Source organism: Mobula birostris, chromosome 13, assembly GCF_030028105.1.
Source record: "Mobula birostris isolate sMobBir1 chromosome 13, sMobBir1.hap1, whole genome shotgun sequence".
Taxonomy (NCBI): Eukaryota; Metazoa; Chordata; class Chondrichthyes; order Myliobatiformes; family Myliobatidae; genus Mobula; species Mobula birostris.
Window position 1 is genome coordinate 62,608,337 of NC_092382.1, and position 21,343 is coordinate 62,629,679.

The 21,343-nt window shown below is 46.8% G+C and overlaps 1 protein-coding gene across 1 annotated transcript; it reads left to right on the forward strand.

The window, feature by feature from the left end:
- The first annotated feature begins 1,348 nt into the window (after window positions 1-1,348).
- Window positions 1,349-11,921, forward strand: LOC140207645 (uncharacterized). Its single transcript, XM_072276198.1, has 2 exons — window positions 1,349-1,375; window positions 9,807-11,921. The coding sequence occupies exon 2, from the start codon at window positions 9,964-9,966 to the stop codon at window positions 10,999-11,001; it is 1,038 nt and encodes a 345-aa protein (XP_072132299.1). The 5' UTR covers window positions 1,349-1,375; window positions 9,807-9,963; the 3' UTR covers window positions 11,002-11,921.
- Window positions 11,922-21,343: the final 9,422 nt, after the last annotated feature.

The following is a 21,343-nucleotide window of genomic DNA, read 5'->3' on the forward strand; positions in this document are numbered from 1 at the left end:
TATCAGTATATCAAAATCTATCCCTGCCGTTCCCCTCTCACTCTCCCTGTGATGACAGGTTGCAACTAGTCATCACTCCGTGGGATAAGAGATTTCCCTTGAATTTCAGAGGATCATAGAAATATGCAGCACATTACAGACCCTTTGGCCCACAATGTTGTGACGACGTGCAATTTACTCCAGAAACTGCGTAGAATTTACCTACCGCACAGCCCTCTATTTTCCTAATCTCCACGTACCTATCTAAGAGTCTCTTAAAAGACCCTATTGTATCAGACTCTACCACCGTCACTGGCAGTGCATTCCACACACACACACCACACTTTGTTCAAAAAACTTAGCTCTGACATCTCCTCTGAACCTACTTCCAAGCAGCTTAAACATAACCCCCCACCCCACCCCGTGTTAGCCATTTCAGCCCTGGGAAAAGACTCTGGCGATCCACACGACCAATGTCTCTCATCATTTTGTACACCTGCATGGATTTCCTGCATGCTTCTCTCCAGGCTGAATAACACGATGAGCTCACAGTGGTTTCAACGTTCTTCAGGGCTCTGGACTATGGTGGTTAAGCTCCTTCTTCCCTGCTTTTTTCAACGCTTTGTGTCATTTTCAATCATTTGAAAGGACTGTGCCATAGACAGCTGGGTTGTTGCAATGCGCCTCTAAAGTCTGACAGCAGATGAGCCAGTGAATCTTCGATGGTGCAGAGTCAGAAACCAAAGAGTTACCAGCCTGAGTCAGGGCTTTGGGGCTCCAGAAAGAGATGGGGTCTAGACTTTACAAGGAGGAGGAGGAAGAGGAATCAGACCAGCAGGACGTGGCCACAAATAAAAGATCAGAAACATATTGAAACTGTTTCATTGAAAAAAAAGTGGTTAATTTCTTCAAAACACTGGAGGAAATCAACAGATCAGGCCGCAACTGTGGAGAGGAATACGTTTAAGCCGAGACCCTTCAGCATGCCGAGTCTGTGTACTTTTCTGCTTAGTTGCTGCCTGAACTGCAGAGTTCCTCCAGCATTTTTGTGTGTATGTGTTTATATTTCCAGCAACCGCAGAATTTCTTTTGTTTTATATCTGCATTTCTAAGAAGGTTCTACTTTGGCATTAGACACGTGGAAAGTTTGTTAATATTAAGTGTATTGTTTATGGGAGCTGCTTTGTGCGTTAAAACAGCACTGAGTTTTCCACGCACAAAAAAAGAGGTCTGGACATAGAGCTGGTGCTTGCAGAAACCTTTAATGGAAGCGTGTTTACCCAGAAGGCTCTGCGAACAATATTCGCCGTCGCTGAAGCACCGATCGAACGCATAGGCTGTTCCCGAATATCGCGCATGCGCGCAGTGCACAAAGGCCTCGAGAAGTCTGCTCCAGGTAAGAGATATTCCCCGGCTGCGGGTGGGAATTTTCAACACCGAATTCGGGACAATTGCTGTGAGCTCCGGACACCGTGGCCCGCAAGCCCGGGATAGTCCTGCTCTCTTCCCTCTCTCTCAGCACCACGATCCGCCCGGGGGAGATTCCGGCTGATGAGGGAATGGGAACTGATGGATCTCTCACACAGAGTTGAACTCCAGCTATCTAAATGCAAGGATTAGGAACTCGGAGAAAGGGGACAAAATCTTTTACATCAGCTGTTAAGAAAATCACCTTTGTTCTGCCTCCAATCACAAACAAGGGATAATCTGCAGATATTGAAAATCCAGACAACACACACAAAATGCTGGAAGAACTCAGCATTAGTACTCCTTTCCATAAATGCTGCCCGGCCTGCTGAGTTCCTCCAGCATTTTGTGTGTGTTGCTTGTTCGACCTCTTCTTGTTCTGGACCTTTTTTACCCGTGAGGACATGTTTTGATCCATTCACTCTGTGAAAATAATGATATCAAACACCTTTGTCCTGGGCAACAAGTAGCTTTCAAATCACAAATGTGCCAGACTCCAATGAGACAGAATACTGCCTTTCATTTCATATGCATTGGCCGTCAGTCACCTGGGGGAGGGTTCAGGGGAAATATTTATGTACAATATAGAAACTGGTGTTACCTGTGTGTGTTGTGACGATGCAAAAGTTGCTGGAGAATTTGCAAGTGGGAGGAAGTGGAGTGATATTTGGAAATCTGACTTTTTAAAGTGTCATTTAGCAAGCAAATCAGATATGGACGATGTGCAATAGCTGGAGTGAGAAAATCCTTCATAACCCTTTACGGGCCTGCTACATAGATTGTGTGAGAGTGCAGATGAACTTGATCAAACCCAGAGGATGTCTTATTAACAGTGATTTGCTAACTGTTAAAATAAATAACTCTGTATTTAAAATTCAGTGTGCACATATTGTTGTTACTGGGTAAAAATTGCACAGCACAAGATTTTTTGGCACACCGATCATTACAAATGAGGGGACGTTGGTGGGAAGGTGGGGAGACTTCCAGTGTCCTTGACACCCTCACGTACAAGATGTGCATCCGGCTGCAGCTTGTAACCCTGCACGTTAGGGAGTTGGAGCTGGAAATGGATGAATTCCAGATCATCTGGGATAGATATGACATGAAGAGCGGTGAGTTACACCCAAGGTGCAGGACACAGGAAACTGGGTGAGAGTCAGGAAGGGGAATGAGGTTAAATAGCCATCGCAGAGTACTCATGCGGCCATTCCACACTACAACAGGTAGACCACTGTAGAAACTGTTGTGGGGTGGGGGTGATTACCAAGCAGAGCAATGTCAAAGGGTTGATAGAGGATTTGTTAGTTCAGGAATTAAAACTAGCAGAGATCAAATATCCTAGTGGTAAGTCTTGCTAGTGCTAGTGTGTGGTGGGGGGAGGTGGAATTAAAGTTCCAGAGGGGATTAGAGTCAGACTACCAGAACAGATAGTGGAGAGGGCGAATTGAAATAACTTGTATCCTTAATATACATGAGGAGTAGAAATCTTTATATTATTTCTCCATCTAAATGTGCAATGTGTAATTTATAGTAATTTATAATAAATAGTTTGTACATAGGACAGTCATTATAACATAGAAATACAGCTGCATCAGTATGAATTAATCAGTCTGATGTCCTGGTGGAAGTAGCTATCCAGGAGCCTGTTGGTCCTGGCTTTTATGCTGTGGTAACATTTCCTGGATGGTAGCAGCTGCAACAGTTTGTGGTTGGGGTAACTCGGGTCCCCAATGATCCTACGGGCCTTTTTACACACCTGTCTTTGTAAATGTCCTGAACAGTGGGAAGTTCACATCTACAGATGCGCTGGGCTGTCCGCACCACTCTCTGCAGGCTCCTGCGATTGAGGGAAGTACAGTTCCCATACCAGGCAGTGATGCAGCCAGTCAGGATGCTCTCAATTGTGCCCCTATAGAAAGTTCTTAGGCATTGGGACCGATACTAGACTTCCTCAAGCATCTGAGGTGAATGGGGTGCACAGCCACATACCACACAGCCGGTATGTACAGACCAAATGAGATCCTCGGTGATGTTTATGCCGAGTAATTTAAAGCTGTTCACTCTCTCAACCCCAGATCCATTGATGTCAATAGTGATCAGCCTGTCTCCATTCCTTCTGCTGTACAGCCGTCCCCAACCACCGGGCCACAAAGCATGTGCTACAGGGCCGGGAGGAAACGATATGAGTCAGCTGCACCTTTCCTCATTCCCTGTCACGCACTGTTGAACTTGAACATTGGGTTGTTAACTGTCCCTTATTTGCTGGGACATCTCGTATATTGGGCTGAATTGGTTTGTCCCATATGGATTGTCCCGTATTTCCCCCGCTAAGGTAGAGTGTTCCTATGAAACCATTCATGCTGGAATGGCGTGAAGCGAAGAAGCAATTACCATTAATGGGAAAAATTTATGCGCATTCCCAGACCCAAAAAATAACCTACCAAATCATACCAAGTAACATATAAAACCTAAAATAACACTAACATATAAAAACGTAGTAAAAGCAGGAATGATATGATAAATACACAGCCTATATAAGGTAGAAATAATGTATGTACAGTGCAGTCGGGAAGATTAAGCCAAAGCCGATTTGTGGTAAAAAAAAATGGCACGTACGCACATGCACACACAGTGTCCGCGCAAGGCTTCATGGTCATTGTAGTCTTTCTCGGGGTAAACACAAGTGACCCATATTTGACTGCTACTTTTGTCCCTTATTTGGGAGTGAGAGAGTCGGTAACCCTAACTGTAAAAGACATGTTGAGGTGAGTTTAACCCTACTTGAACACTGCCCACCCCCCGCCCCCCAGGTCGGCCGGTCCGCAAGAATATTCTCAATTTTTCACCGGTCTGCGGTGCAAAAAAGGTTGGGGACCCCTGCTGTAGTGCACAACCAGTTCCTTTGTTTTTGTGACATTGAGGGAGAGGTTGCTTTCTTGACACCCAGACAGATGTTGCTCAGACAAAGTCATCAATCAAAAGGTTGAGCATGGTGTGATGAATGTGCTGAGCTGTGTATATCACAATGCAGGAAGCATCATAGGAAAGCCAGATGAGCTCAGGGCATGGAAACATGATATTATAGCCATTTCTGGGACTTGGTTGCACCCAACAGTCTGAGGGATTTTGAGGAACGAATTTGTAGAGAGATCGCAGACCATGCCAAGAAACAAAGGTTGATTCAGTCAGTGATTATAACTTTCCATATATTGACTGGGACTCCCATACTTAAAAAGGACTAGATGGGGTAGAGTTTGTCAAATGTGCCCTTAATCAGTACATAGAACTCCTGACGTCAAAGTATGCAATAGGCTGTCAGGGAATGATCCAGGGCTGGTGACAGAAATTAGTGATCATAATGCTATGAGATTCAAAGTATATATGGAAAAAGAGAGGTTTGGACCATGAGTTGTGATTCTAAATTGGAGAAAGATTAATTTTGATGGTATCAGAAAGGATCTAGAGGAACAGATTTGTAGAGAGATTGCAGACTATGCCAAGAAACAAATGTTGATGTAGTAAGTGATTATAACTTTCCAAATATTGACTGTGTCTGCCATACTGTAAAAGGTCTAGCTGGGGTAGAGTTTTTCAAATGTGTCCTTAATCAGCATGTAGAATTCCCAATGTAGAAGTGTGCAATAAGATATTGGGAAATGATCCAGGGCTAGTGATGGAAATTAGTGTATGGGAACACCTTGTATCGACTGATCATAATGCCATGAGATTCCAAGTAAATATGGAAAAGAGAGACCTGGACCACGGGTTGAGATTCTAAATTGGAGAAAGGTCAATTTTGATGGTATCAGAAAGGATCTGACAAGTGTGGATTGGGACAGGCTGCTTTCTGGCAAAGGAGTACTTGGTAAGTGGGCATCCTTCAGAAGTGGAATTTTGATGTGTAGAGTTTGTATGAGCCTGCCAAATTAAAAGTTGAAGGTAACTGGTTCAGAGAATCTTGGTTTTCCAGAGATATTAAGGCCCCAGATATCTTGTTCCTCTGAATGCCTCAGACTGTTGGATGCTACCAAGTCTCATTAATAACTGCAAATCATAATTCAATGCCCTGAGCATATCTGATTTTTTTAGTAGTTGTCTTCTGTTAGTTTTAAAAACTTTCCAATAGTTTTTGTTCTATTATTTGCCATCTCTTTGACTTTTATGTTGGCTTTGGCTTCTCATTTCAGCCACGGTTGTGTCCTCCTGCCTTTCCAATGCTTCCACTTCTTTGGAATGTATCTATCACTCACCTCCTGAAATTCTCCCAGAATCTCCAGAAATTGCTGCTCCATCATTAATCCTACCAGTCTCCCCTTCCAATCAAGTTTGGCCGGCTCCTCTGTCATAGGGACATGGAGAGGATCTGTTAAACAGGCCATTCAGCCCATCGAGACAATGCCTAAAATATTTAAACTCTCTGATGCAACGTCCCACACTGGGACCACAGCCCTCCATACCCCTACCATCCAGGTACCCATCCAAACTTCTCTTAAATAGTCAAATTCAGCTGGCACGAGCCACTTGTGCTGGCATCTCATTCCACACTGTCACAACCATTTCAGTGAAGAGTTTTTTCTACATGTTCCTCTTAAATTTTCACCTTCCCCATTTGCCCATGACCTCTGGTTGTCATCGCACCCAACCTCAGTGGAAAAATCCTGCTTGCATTTACCCTATCTAAACCCTCATAATTGTGTATACTTCCTACAGTTTCTATCTTTAACTTTTATTCTGACAAGCACATATCCAAAATTTTTCAAAATTTTGCTTTAAAGGCCTCCCATTTACCATAAAGCAGCCTGTCCCAGTCCACAGTTGCCAGATCCGAGTGTCATAATTCCAGGTGTTGATCCATGCCCTGAACAAATCTGCCTTTCCTACGATTCTCCTGGTATTGAAATATACAGGGTTCAGCATATTCACTGCACCATGCTCAACTTTTTCATTTCTGACTTTGTCTGAGATCTGAACAACATCTGTCTCCAAAACCCCTCCACTCTCTGCTCTGTTATTCAGACTCCCATTCCACCTTCAAATTTAGTTTAACACCCCCGCCACATCCCACCTCCCACCATGCAGCTCTATCACCCCTTTGGCTTTCATCTCCCAGATCAATAAAAAGCAGGTGCATACCAGGTACAGACAGATCGGAACAAATGGGGTACTTATGAAGTACATGAAATTCAAGTGAACACTTATGAAAGAAATAAAAGAAGGCATAAGGTTGCCCCAGCAGACAAGGTGAAGGAGAATCTTCATGGATTCTGCAGATATGTTAAGAGCAAAAAGATTGCAAGGGAAAAAAATAATCTTCAGCAAGATCAAAATGATAATCCATATGAGGAGACAAATTAGATGTGGGAGATTTTTTTGCATCCGTATTTACTCAGGAGATGGACACAGAGTCTATGGAAGTGAGGCAAAGCAGCATCAACTTCATGGACCCTGTACAGATTACAGAAATTGAGGTGTTTGCTGTCTTATGGCAAATTAGCGTCGATAAATCCCCAGGGCTTGACAAGTTTTTCCCTGGGACCCTGCAGAAGACAGGTGCAGAAATTGTCGAGGCCCAAGCACAGATATATAATTCACCCTTCGTGACAGGTGATGGACTGGAGGATTGGAGGACAGCCAATGTTGTTCTGCTGTTCAAGAAAGTCTCTAAAAATAAATGAGGAAATCTTATGTTGGTGAGCTTGACATCAGTAGGGGGAAAGTTATTGCAACACGTGCAGGAACCAGATGTATAAGTATTTGGATAGATGTGGACTGATTAAGTATAGGCAGCATGGCTTTGTGCATGGCAGGTCACGTCTAGCCAATCTTACAGATTTTCTCGAGGAAGTTATAAGGAAAGTGGATGAAGGCAAAGCAGTGGATGTAGTCTACATGGACTTTTGCAAAGCACTTGACTAGGTCTCGTATGGGTGATTGGTCAAGAAGTTTCAGTCACTCAGCACTTAAGATTAGACATTAAATTGGATGACGCACTGAAGCCAGAGTGTGGTAGCAGATGTTTGTCTCTCTGACTGCAACCTGTGACTGGTGGTGTGCCATAGAGATCAGTGCTGGGTCTGTTATTGTTTGTCATCTATATCAGTAATCTGCAGTGAGGAAGGTTTTCAAAGCTTGCAGAGGGATTTGGACCAGCTGGAAAAATGGGCTGAAAAGTGGCAGATGGAGTTTAATACAGACAAGTGTGAGGTATTGCATTTTGGAAGGACAAACCAAGGTAGAACATACAAGGTAAATGGTAAGGCACTAAGGAGTGCAGTAGAACAGAGTGATCTGTGAATACAGATACAAAATTCCCTATAAGTGTCATCACAGGTAGATAGGGTCATAAAGAGAGCTTTTGGTACATTGGCCTTTATAAATCAAAGTATTGAGTATAAGAGTTGGAATGTTATGGTGAGGTTGTATAAGGCATTGACGAGGCTGAATTTGGAGTATTGTGTACAGTTTTGGTCACCTAATTACAGAAAGGATATTAATAAGGTTGAAAGAGTGCAGAGAAGGTTTACAAGGATGTTGCCGGGACTTGAGAAACTGAGTTACAGAGAAAGGTTGAATAGGTTGGGACTTTATTCCCTGAAGCGTAGAAGGATGAGGGGAGACATGATAGAGGTATGTACAATTATGATTGATATAGATAGAGTGAATGCAATCAGGCATTTTCCACTGAGGCTAGGGGAGAAAAAAAAAAGAGGACATGGGTTAAAGGTGAGGGGGGAAAAGTTTAAAGGGAACATTAGGGGGGCTTCTTCACACAGAGAGTGGTGGGAGTATGGAATGAGCTGCCAGACGAGGTGGTAAAAGCGGGTTCTTTTTTAACATTTAAGAATAAATTGGACAGATACATGGATGAGAGGTGTATGGAGGGATATGGTCCAGGTGCAGGTCAGTGGGACGAGGCAGAAAATGGTTCAGCACAGCCAAGAAGGGCCAAAAGGCCTGTTGCTCTAATGTTCTATGATAACATGGTTAGCTGGAGCAGCAAATTTGTGGATGAAACCGAGACTGGGGGTTTAGCAGACTGTGCGAGGACTATCATGGCTTGCAGTGCAAACTGGAGCAGCTGGAAAAATGGCCTGAGAATTGGAAAATAGAATTTAATGCAGACAAATGTGAGGTGTTGAACTTTGGTAGGACCTACAAATGTAGATCTTTCTCAGTGGCTGGTAGGGCATGGAGGAGTGTTGTTGAAGAAAGGGATCTGGGAATACAGGTGTATATTTTAGTGGAAGTGGTGTCACAGTTCGATAGGGACAGAAGGAAAGATTTTGGCACATTGGTCTTCATAAATCAAAGTACTGAGTACAGGAGGTGGATGTTATGTTGACTTTGTACAAGACATTGGTGAGGCCTAATCTGGAGTATTGTGTGCAGTTTTGGTGACCTACTTACAGGAAAGATGTTAAAGAAGTTGAAAGAGCTCAGAGAAAATTTGCAAGGATGTTGCCAGGTCTGGAGGATTTAGGTTATGAGGAGAGATTGAACAGGCCAGGGCTTTATTCCTTGGAATGTAGAAGATTAAGGGGAGATTTGATGGAGGTGTACCAAAATTATGAGGGTTATAGATAGGGTAAATGCAAGCTGGGATTGGGTGGGACTACAACCAGAGGCCATGGGTTAAGGGTGAAAGGTGAAATGTTAAGGGGAACATGAGGGGAAACTTCCTCACACAGAGGGTCATCTAGGTGTGGAATGAGCATCCAGCACAACTGGTGTATGTGAGCTCAATTTCAACATTTATGAAGTTTGTATAGGTACTGGGATTGTAGGGGTATGGGAGTGGAAAGTTTAAATAGTTCAACACCAACTATATGGGCCAAAGGGCCTGTTTCTGTGTTGTACTTTTCTATGACTGTGACAAGAACCTTCAGTAATACTAATATTCACTCGAATTCCTTTTAACAGCTGTGCAGACCAACCATACATCTGAGTAGGAGATATTTACATGGCATTAAAACTGTGGCACTTTCAGTTAACAGTACATAAAGAAAGTCTGAGCTGCACATTAACAAAGGCTATTTGTGTGAGAGTGCTTCAGTTACTGTGAGGCCAGGCAATGCCGCTCAGGCAGAACAGGGAATAACACCAATGGAGAGAGTCAAACCGAACCAGGTCACAGATTGGAGTTGGCAGAAATGCCCCATTCTTATAGAGACAGGAAGAGCATCAGAGAATTTGATGGTCATTCCAGTCGCCAGCACTGTGACCAGCTAGAAGATGATTTCTCTCTCCAACTTGGGTTGAACTTCACATTAATAGTGCGATGTCACACTTTGGCAAATAAAGTGATCTTATCTGAAATGTTATCCTTCACCCATTGATGGATTTTGTAAATTTTTTTTCAGGTTTAAAAAGGACAGGGAATTTGTCTTTGGGAATCTCGAACACGGCACGCCAATTTTGCTGTCTCTGTCTCGATATTTAAGAAGTGGAGCAAGGGATTCACTCGATCATCTTTCCTGCTCAGTCTGTGGGGAGGGATTCACTCGATCATCTGACCTAATGGCTCACCAGTCAGTTCACACCGGGGAGTGGACGTTCTCTTGCTTGGACTGTGGGAAGAGATTCACTTGCTCATCTAAACTGAAGGTACATCAGAGAGTTCACGCTGGAGAGAGGACGTTCACCTGCTTAGTCTGTGGGGAGGGATTCACTCAGTCATCCAACCTACAGAGTCACCAACGAGTTCACACTGGGGAGAAGTCATTCACCTGCAAAGACTGTGGAAAGAGATTCACTAAGTCATCCACCCTATTGGCACACCAGTCAGTTCACACTGGGGAGTGGCCATTCACCTGCTCAGAATGTGGGAAAGGATGCACTCAGTCATCTGATCTGCTGGTACACCAGCGAGTTCATACTGGGGAGAGGCCATTCACCTGCTCAGACTGTGGGAAGGGATTCACTCAGTCATCTCACCTACTGGCACACCAGTCAGTTCACACTGGGGAGAGGCCATTCACCTGCTCAGAATGTGGGAAAGGATGCTCTCAGTCATCTGATCTGCTGGTGCACCAGCGAGTTCATACTGGGGAGAGGCCATTCACCTGCTCAGACTGTGGGAAAAGATTCAGTCATTCATCCAACCTAATGGCGCACCAGCGAGTTCACACTGGGGAGAGGCTGTTTACCTGCTCAGTCTGTGGGAAGAGATTCACTCGGTCATCCAACCTAATGGTGCACCAGCGAGTTCACACTGGAGACAGGCCTTTCACCTGCTCAGACTGTGGAAAGGGATTCGCTCGGGCATCTCACTTACTGACACACCAGTCAGTTCACACTGGGGAGAGGCTATTCACTTGCTCAGACTGTGGGAAGGCATTCACACATTCATCCAACCTACAGAGACACCAGCGAGTTCACACTGGAGAGAGGCCATTCACCTGCTCAGACTGTGGGAAGGGATTCACTCGGGCATCTCACCTACTGAGACACCAGTCAGTTCACACTGGGGAGAGGCCGTTCACCCGCTCAGAATGTGGGAGAGGATTCATTCAGTCATCCGAACTATTGGCACACCAGTCAGTTCACACTGGGTAGAGGCTGTTCACCTGCTCAGACTTTGGGAAGAGATTCTCTCAGTCACCTCAACTGTATGTGCATCATTGAGTTCACACTGGGGAGAGGCCGGTCAAGTGCTGTAAATGTGGGAAGAGATTCACTTAGTAATCTAACCTTGTGACATATTACCGGGTTCACACTTGGGAGAAAGTTTCAATAAGCTGTATGCTGGATATTTGTCTATCACTGTTGCTGATGCAATTTCGAGAGTGACTGTCGGTGCTGAACTCTGCAATTATTGCTGCTGCTCACCACACCCAGTTCTGCACCCTGGTCACTGGGCATGGGAGGAGTTTCTTCTGCTGCACATTCACCTTTACTGGGACTGGAATTTAATATTCTGTGTAGTGTTCTTAGTAATATTAGTTGGACTGTTAACTGTTAATTGCTAATTACAAAATGGCTTCTCTGAAGTGTTATACTAAAACGGCTTCCCGTACTGTTTACTGCTGAGTAAGGGGTTCTCTGTAACAGCATGTTTGGGTTATAATTAGTGATAATGGAAATTGTATTCATTTGCCAGCCAATGGAAGTCATGTTATGCTATCTTGCATGTGTGTGCTGAGCTGAGGATCGGGGGCATTTTCAGGAGGCAAGCAGAGAGGACGGATGTGTGGGGAACGGACAGCGGTTCCAGGGCGGCAGATACCAGACCTTGGGGGTTCGGATGGTGGCCGGAGTCTTGGAAGGACATTGTGGATGGAATTGGAGGCGTGAGCTCCAACGTATGAAAATATTATGTGCACAAGACTGATAAGTTACTTATGTGGCGCCTTTTCTTTTAGTTGTTTCTACTAACCCATCATTACGAATTGATATAAAGTATGTTCCGGTGGGATGAAAGACGTTACATTGTGGGGGCTCGTCCAGGATTTGAATTCTGTCAGATACAGAGTAAGTCACCGGGTTTAAATTAGGGGAGATGGACTCGGATAAGATTGAACTTTGGTGTGAGATCGATGATGTCCCAGTTAATCATGCCTGTGTACTAAGGGGGTGGACATACGTACTCCGGACGATGTGTTAATTCGATGTTTGACTATGGTCAGAGCTATCGGTAAGGTTGAGATTGTAAGCAGAAATATTGGTAAAATGTGGGACTCAGCCTTTGTGCTGGTACAGACGGGCGCTGACGTCAAGGAATTGGGACTGCAGCCGTGTATCAGTGACGTAGGTGAGGCGGGTCTATGGGGCGTGCACACTGTCATGGAGGAAGGGTTTGAAGGGACACCAGTAGCATTGCCCGCAGCTTGGGGCGCAGATTTTAGAAAGCGGGTCAGTCGTTTTTGAAGGATGAAGGAAGGGAGTGGTCAGATTTTGAGAATGTAATTGATTCTCATTCCCCACGGAAGGGGGAAGGCTCTGAGTTGGCTTCAGCCATTATCTCCCTGGTGACCAGGGCGGGGGGTCCACGTCAGAAGTTAAGAGCCACGTCAGAAGTTAAGAATTTTCTCAGGGAGGACTCCCATTCCCGAAGGGAAAGATGATGATGAAACCTGGGCAGAACATACTTCTCAGCTGCTCGGTGAGTGGCAGTGTTCTGAGGAGGAGAAGCGGCAAAGATTGGGAGAAAGTTTGAGAAGGGTGGCAGCTGAGGTGGTAAAAGGCGTGGAAGTTAACCAGCCCTTGGCTTCCTGGAAGGAGTATCTGGAAGCATTCATCGTCTGAACCCTCAGTGCCTAGGTGGCACATGGGGCCTCCACAAGGGTCTAGAAGCATTCGAGGAGGCTTTTGGGCTAACTGGGGGCAGGGTGGAGCTTTTAGGGGGAATTCAGAATTTGTGTCAGGATAAAGGGGAAAAGCTTTCTGAGTATCTTTTCCGGCTGGAGCGAAGGCTAAATTGCTTGAGACTCCGGGGATCATTTCAGGGAATGAGATGGATTAGATAAGGATCGACCAGGTAGCCAGGGGCATGCAGAGACATGATGCGGTCGCTATGAGCCTCCGGCAGCCCCGTAGAATGCGTCTTTTGTTCGGTTGCTCAGAGAGGTAAGGGAGGAGGAGGACCCATTGGAAGCGGAAGGGGGCCTCGTTAGTACGGTGCCGTCCTCCGTAGCAGCTCCTTGTGAAATGGCCAGGGCCAGATCCACGCGGGAGATAGCAAAAGAGATCACGGAAGGCGGAGTCTCTCCGCGTGGGGGGACTAGTGGGAAAGGCCCCTCCCTGAAGGGACGGACAGCACTGAGGCCAGGCAGAGGCTGGGGTCTCGCGAGACGAGGCGTGTGCCATAACTGTGGGGAAGAGGGGAACTTCAGGTGGGAATGTGAATGGCAGGGAGCCCCTTGGAGGGAGAGCCCGCGGGTGTCCCAGCCGGAGAGGAGGCGGGTGTTGGGAAACTTAGAAGAGACTCAGTGAGAGTACGGACTGGAGTCTTCGGGAAAAATATGTTCCCAACAATGTGCCACGGGGCCCTCGAGAGGAAAAGACCCTATCCCAGAAGTATTGGTGGGACCCCGAGAGAGGGGACAGATGGAAAAGCCATACTCGACACGGGGTCGCAGGTCACATTACTGTACCGGTCATTGTACAATCAGTATCTGGCGCATTTACCCCTGACACCTTTCAGTGCACTGGAAATGTGGGGTATCAGTGATGGTGATTACCCGTACGATGGCTATTTGTCTGTGAAACTGGAGTTCCTGGAAGCTGAGGTGAGGGTGTCTGAGGCTCATGAGACCCTGATACTGGTTTACCCCGACACCGGTGAGACTGGGGGTGTGTCCATTCTGGTGGGGACCAACACCCCTATTGTGCAGAGACTCTTCGGAACCTGTAAGGAGAAGTTGAGAAAGACTTTGGAGACCCTGTCAGTGCACCCAGTGTTCTGAGCTGCTTTTGAGGAAGCGTGGGGTCACCCGGGGCTGGATGCGGCGTGTGAATGAGTCACTGTGTTGTGTGCCCAGTCGAAGCCCAGGGCGGTACGGCCCGGTGAAGTAGCAAGTGTGATGGGGATCCCTAGATTCCCGGGAGTGCCTGAGGGTGAAGCCCTTTTAGTGGACACCTCGGAAGACCTTGAGGGGGCGTCGAGATTCCCTGCTGGGGTGCTGGTGAGACCCGAGTTGCAGAAGCCCTCGGTGGTGCAGGCACGCAGGCTGGTGGTGACCGTCAGGAACACGACTGCGCGAGAGGTCACCTTTAGGCGGGGAATGCCTCTGACGCATTTGTTTCTGCTGATGGTGATGCATAGCGCCCCCGTGAGGCCAGCTGGGGAGAGCTGTCGGGAAAACGGCCTAAAGTGACAGCTGAAGCTTTTAACTTTGAGGCATCCCCTGTGCCGGAGGGTTGGAAGCGGAGGCTGGTGGAGAAGATGTTGACGATGACAGATATTTTTTCCATTGACGAATCTGATGTGGGTTGTTCCAGGAGCACTCGCCTCACCATACGGGTGACTGAGAATTATCTGTTCAGAGAACGATCACGGAGACTGGCCCCTGCAGATGTGGAAGACGTGCGGCAGCATTTGTGCAAGTTGAAGGAGGCTGGGATCATCACAGAGTCCTGAAGTCCTTATGCGTCTCCTATCGTAGTGGCCTGGAAGAAGAATGGGAAGGTTCGTATGTGTGTGGACTATAGAACACTGAACAGGCGCACGGTCCCTGATCAGTACACAGTTCCCCGGGTCGAAGACGCGCTGGCCTGTCTGAGTGGGGCGAAGTGGTTTGGCGTGTTGGATTTGAGGAGTGGATATTACCAGATCCCGATGAGTAAGGCCGATAAGGAGAAGATGGCCTTCATTTGCCCTCTGGGATTTTACCAGTTCGGAAGGATGCCCCAGGGCATATCGGTGGACCCTGCCACTTTCCATAGGGTCATGGTGAAGACAGTGGGGGATATGAACCTGCTCGAAGTGCTCGTATATTTGGACAACCTCATAGTATTTGGATTCACCTTGGAAGAACACGAAGTGAGACTAATGAAGGTGCTCAGCCGTCTGAAGCAGGAAGGGTTAAAACTTTCCCTGGACAGGTGTCAGTTCTGCCAGACGTCTGTTGGCCATGTTGGGCACATAGTCTAGCGAATGGAGTAGTTACAGACCCGGCTAAGATAGAAGCAGTGACCATGTGGCCGAGGTCCCAGACCATGAGCGCTCTGCGTTCGTTCCTGGGGTTCTGTGGGTACTATCGGAGACTCCTGAAGGGCTACGCCGGGGTGAGTCATCAGTTGAACCTGTTCCTGCGTGGCTACCCTTCCCTGCGACAGAGGGAGAAGGCGAGGAAAGGACGGGAGGGTGGAAAATATTTGAACCCATCAGAGCCCTCTGGACAGAGATGGGATGACAAACGTGAAGCGGCTTTCCATTCGCTGAAGGAGATGCTGACTCAGGCGCCGGTACTGGCTTTTGCAGACCCCTAATTGCCCGACGTGCTACACACCAATGCCTGCCGTGAGGGGTTGGGGGCCGTTTTGTATCAGGATCAGGGCGCTGGCCTGAGGCCTGTGGCGATTGTCAGCCGGAGTTTGTCGCCATCGGAGAGAAACTATCCCCCTCCCACAAGTTGGAGCTCCAGGCGTTGAAATGGGCGGTGGTGGATAAGCTGAGTGACTATCTCTACGGGGCCAAGTTTGAGGTGCGGACAGACAACAACCCGCTCACTTACATCCTGACCTCGGCGAAACTGGATGCCACAGGCCATCGGTGGCTGGCAGCTTTGTCTTAATATGATTTCAGCCTGAAGTACCAGCAGGGGAGACAGAATGTCGACGTGGATGTGTTGTCCCGACGGGGCCATGAGGAGCTGGGGAAGGACGAGGACTGGGAGAGGGTTCCTGCATCCGGGGTGAAGGTGATGTGCGAGTTTGCTATCATCGTGCAGGCTGAGGAGAAGGAGAGGCCGTATCGAGCAGTCGACTCATTGGGGACATCCAGTGATGCTCTGCCTCCAGTGTACTGTGACATGACTGCTCTGAAGACCACGCAGTTGCCGGGGTTAAGCCCTGGGGAAGTGGCCACTGCTCAGCGAGATGACCCAGACATAGGCCCGGTCTGGCATGCCGTGGAAGAGGGGGATGTTGCACGGACGGAGAAGGCCAAGCACGGTCCCGCATCCCTGTTACTGAAAGAATGGCTTCGGTTGAGGTTGAAGAACCAAATGTTATACCGGGTAACGTCAGCCCCGACCGACCGCGGTGTTGGCAGCTGGTCCTGCCAGAGAAGTATCGGAAGGTTGTGTTGAAGTCTCTCCATGATGGCTCTGGACATTTGGGGGTTGAAGAGACCTATGGATTGCTCAAGGATCGGTTTTACTGCCCCAGATTAGGACGGAGGTTGAAGAATACTGCACGTCCTTCATTCGCTGCATACGAGGGAATACGCTGCCCGGGCAGGCTGCTCCTTTGTCCCACTAGCAGAGTGCGGGGCCTTTGGACCTGGTGTGTATGGATTTCCTGTCCATAGAACCCGATGCCACCAACACAGCAAATGTCTTGGTCATCACGGACCACCACACCGGGTATGCTCAAGCTTTCCCTACCAAGGATCAGAGGATGACCACCATGGCGAAAGTGCTATGGGAGAAGTATTTTGTGCATTCTGGTCTTCCCCGGCGGATCCATAGTGGCCAGGGACGGGACTTTGAGAGTAAGCTCATCTATGAGTTGCTGGGCATGCCGGGGGTTGAGAAATCGAGGACCACGTCCTATCATCCGCAGGGGGATCCCCAGCCGGGAAGGTTCAATCGGACACTACTAGACATGCTCAGGACTCTGGAGATCAGCAGAAAGAATTGTTGGAGTCGACATATTGGGCATCTTGTTCACTGTTGCAACTGCACACGCAATGAAGCTACTGGTTACTCGCCCTATTATGTCGTGTTTGGGCGCGAGGCCAGGCTGCCCATTGACCTTTGTTTCGGGGCTGATGCGGGTGAGGTGTCACCGAAGCCTTACTTGAAGTATGTGTCTGATATGAGGCAAGAACCGAAAAGAGCTTACGAGTTGGCCGGGGAGGCAGCCGCCCGACAGAATCAGGGAAATAAGAGGAGGTACAACCAGAAAGTGAAGTTCACTCAACTCCTGCCGTGAGACCGAGTCCTCATCAGGAATCTGGGATTACCGGGAAAACACAAACTGACTGATCGCTGGGCAGCCACGCCCTATGTGATGGAGAGTTAAATGCCAAACTTGCCGGTTTTCCGGGTATGGCCTGAGGATGGAAAGGGGCCTGTCAAGATTCTCCATCGGAATCACCTGTTGCCGCTGGGGCAAGATGTGCAGGTAGAGCAGGAGCCTGAAGAGGTGGCTGCACACCGTGCCAGGACTCTGCGTCCCCGCAGGGTGGAGAACGTGCCCACCCCTGGAGAGACGGGCCCAGGCCCAGCCCCTGTGAGGGATACTGATTTGGAAGATGATGACTGGGATGGTTGGTACATTCTGCTGTTCGCTGATGCTCCCGGGATGGAGAAAGAGACTCCTGGCCTTTCCCCCACTGGGTTAGAGTGGGCTAGTGAGGGGCAGTCCGTGGCACCACAGGACTCTGGAGGAGAGAATGTAGGGCCTGGAAAAGAGATAGAGGGTTCCGAGGTGCAGAGGGGCTTTGGTGACCGCTCGGGGGAGGATTTGCCTCGTAGTTTAAAAGGGTCCCCTGTAGTGTCCGAGGCAGAAGGGGTAGACAAGAGGGTGCGTAGGCCTTAGAGGAGTCAGAAACCCCCAGAGAGGTTGGCTTATGTAGCACCCGGGCAACAAGGTCTGATCTTCACTGTGTTGGGGAGTCAGATCACTGCTTTCTGCACGTGGATTGGGCTGTGCGTTCTGCAGGAAGGGATGGCGAATTATCTGAATGTGATGAGGGCATGACTTATTTCGGTGGGGCGGGGTGGAATGTTGGTCTTTCAATATGCTCGGTGGACGGTTAACTGTTGATCGCTTATTACCAAAATGGCTTCTCTGAAGTGTCATATCAAAATGGTTTCTCGTAATGTTAACTGCTGAGCAAGGGGTTCTCTGTAACAGCAATGTTTGGGTTATACAGGGAGATAATGAAAATTGTATTCATTTGTTAGCCAATGGAAGTCATGTTCTGTCATCTTATATGTGTGTGCTGAGTTGAGGAGCGCGGGATTTTCGAGAGGCGAGCAGAGAGGACGGACGTGTGTGGAATGGACAGCGGTTCCAGGGTGGCGGACACCGGACCTTGGGGGTTCGGAGGGTGGCCGAAGTCTCGGAAGGACGTGTGGAGGGAATCGAAGGCATGAGCTCCAACATATTAAAATCCTATGTGCACAAGACTGATAAGTTACTTATGTGGCGCCTATTCTTTTTTTTTTTGTAGTTATTTCTACACAGAGGAGCTGAAAGACACCAGGAGGGTTCAAGAGACAGGAGAACAGATCAGCAGATGTCTGATGTCTGTTGATAAGTGTGGCTTTCCTGGCAAGTTGAAGTTGTGGTGCTTGCAGTACGGACTGATGCCGTGGATAATGTGGCCACTAACTGTCTATGAAGTGGCAATGTCACACGTTGAGGCAATGGAACAGAAGATCAACAAGTATGTGAAGAAGTGGCTTGGAGCACTGAGCGGCCTCACCAATGTTGCAATCCACAGTAGCCAGACAAAGCTTACCATCCCAGTGCAATCCCTTGTGGAAGAGGTCAAGGTAGTCAAGGTAAGATCATTCTGGATGCTTCGAGACTCAAAAGACCCTGTCATCAGGAAAACCCAGCCGGATGTGCGATCAGGCAGGAAGTGGTCAGCCCGTGTAGCAGTTGATGAGGTAGAGTCTAGATTGAAGCACAAGGAAACGGTTGGGGCTACCCAGCTAGGCCGCCAGGGACTTGGATGGACAACCCACAAGTGGTGGTTATCTTCTGCAGGTAAGGAGCGCCATGAACTTGTAACAGAAGAAATACGAGAGGTAGAAGAGGAGAAGAGGTTAGCTAAAACAGCTGGCCTGGCCAAACAAGGGGCTTGGACCCGGAGGGAAAGTGTTGAACAACGACATCTATCTTGGAATGTTCTGCGGCAGATGGAACCGCTCCGCATTCCTGTTCTATGCAGAGCAGCGTACGATCTGCTCCCAGTACCTGCCAACCTCAGCACCTGGTTTGAAGATAAGACAGACAGGTGTGCTGCTTTTTTAAAAATATAATTTTTATTGAGTTTTCGAAGTGATTGCATAGAATGATAATATATACCCTCCCCATCCCCTTAACCCTTCCCCCCGATATATACCCCTACCTGAAAAAAAAAGAAAGAAGAACTGCCTGGATAGTGGAAGGTTTCCACATGCTCCATGGGATTCAAAATAAATTTAGTATATTTATTTATTACTTTCCCCAAGGGACCAACATCTTTATCATCGGAGCAATTAAATATGCCATCCTATCTTTTGTAAATAAGGGCGCCAAATATCCAAAAATGTATCATATTTATCTCTTAAAAGTAATTTTTTTCGAGTAGACTACAACTAGAAATTTCATTATTCCAACGATTCATACCTAAATACGAATCCGATTTCCAAGTAACCGCTATAGCCTTCTTGGCTACTGCCAATGCAATTTTTATACATTCTTTCTGATATTTATTCAGTTTAAGTTTCGGTTTTATCCCTTCAATATCACCTAATAGAAACAATATAGGGTTATGTGGAAGTTGAGTTCCAGTAATTTGTTCCAATAAAAATCTTAAATTTATCCAAAAAGGTTGAATTTTGGAACAAGACCAGGTAGAATGTAAGAAAGTAACAATTTCTTGATTAACCGAAAGCATCGACCAGATAAGTTTGAATTTAATCTATTTATACACCCGAAAATACACCCGAAGATTTTATATATAAATGGGAATCTAAATGGATACGGGAAAAGAAAGGATCTCCTATATTAAAACATTTGATTGATCTATGGAAATCTATGGAATAAGATAAACGTTGATAATGAAATAAAGAAATCTTTATTAGCAAGGAGACCTTTGATCCAAAACAGACTTATTCCTTCTACAATGGATAATCAACTTTTATATAATTGGTAGCAAAAAGGGATTAGATCTATAGGAGACTATTATGAACGAGGTATATTGATGGCATTTGAACAACTAAAGAATACATACAAAATATCAAATAACACTTTCTTTTGTTACCTTCAATTAAGGGCTTATTTAAAAGGCAATCTGGGTCAAACAATATTTTTACCAAAAACCCAACGAAATTGAAATTTTAACTCAAAAAGGAAAAATTTAAAAAAATATTTCTTTTATGTATAATTTGATTAAGAAACAGACAATTAAACAAGGAATCCACAAGTCAAAACAAAAATGGGAAACGGAAACGGATCTGAATATTAATATTGATGAAACAAATTGGTCAAGACTGCGTCTTGACAATATGACACATACAATAAACGTTCGACTTAGATTAGTACAATAATCTTTTACACCAATTATATATTACACCGCAAAAAAATAAATAGATTACAGGTGTGCTGCTTGTGGCGAGAAGGGAACACTTCAACATATTTTGAGTGCATGCAGAGTCAATCTCTCCAGCGCCATGTTCACTTGGAGACATGACAACGTTCTCAAAGTTGTAACAGAAGTGGTTGAGCAGAGAGTACTGCAGCACAACTTATCTCATGCCCCATGCTGCACAGAAAATCGCATGTCATTTGTGAAAGAAGGCTCCAAGTCCAGGGTGTGCAGCGCAGGCTCACGATCAGGCATAATTTCTTCAGCCAATGATTGGTGTGTCAAGGCCCACCTGGACGGGAAAGGCAGTTTCCCGGAGCAAATAGCTTTCACCACATTGCGCCCAGATATAATCGCATGGTCTGACACCAGTAGAGATGTGGTTATTGGTGAAATCACAGTCCCCTGGGAAGACAACATCGATGAAGCCCATGAGCGCAAGTTAACCAAGCATGCAGAATTAAGATCAGAGTGCAGAAGGTCTCACGCTATCCATTCAAAGTAGGTTGCAGTGTGTTGATTGCGTTCACTTTCCAGAAGCGGCTGCGTGACCTCGGCTTCACTAGAAGAGAGATCAAGTCAACCAGCAGGGCTGTAGCTGAAGCAGCAGAGAAAGGATCAACATGGGTGTTGACCAAATATGTCCAGAGGGGCAGATAGTCAGACAGTGTATACATATTTTGCAAACCCTTCAGTAGTTGCTCAGACACCTGAAGTGACCACCAACAACTCTGATAGAGGCAGATGCCAAGTTTTTAAGCTCACCAGTGGGAGGTGGTGCTTTAGCACTGCTGGCCCACCACCTCGAGGGAGTCTTGATCATAAGCGGGCCGAAACTTCTGAAGACAGGTGTCATATCAACTGATGAACCCACTGGTGACAGCACAAGACAGTCAACATCTTCGTCCACGTGGATTTTTAACTCTA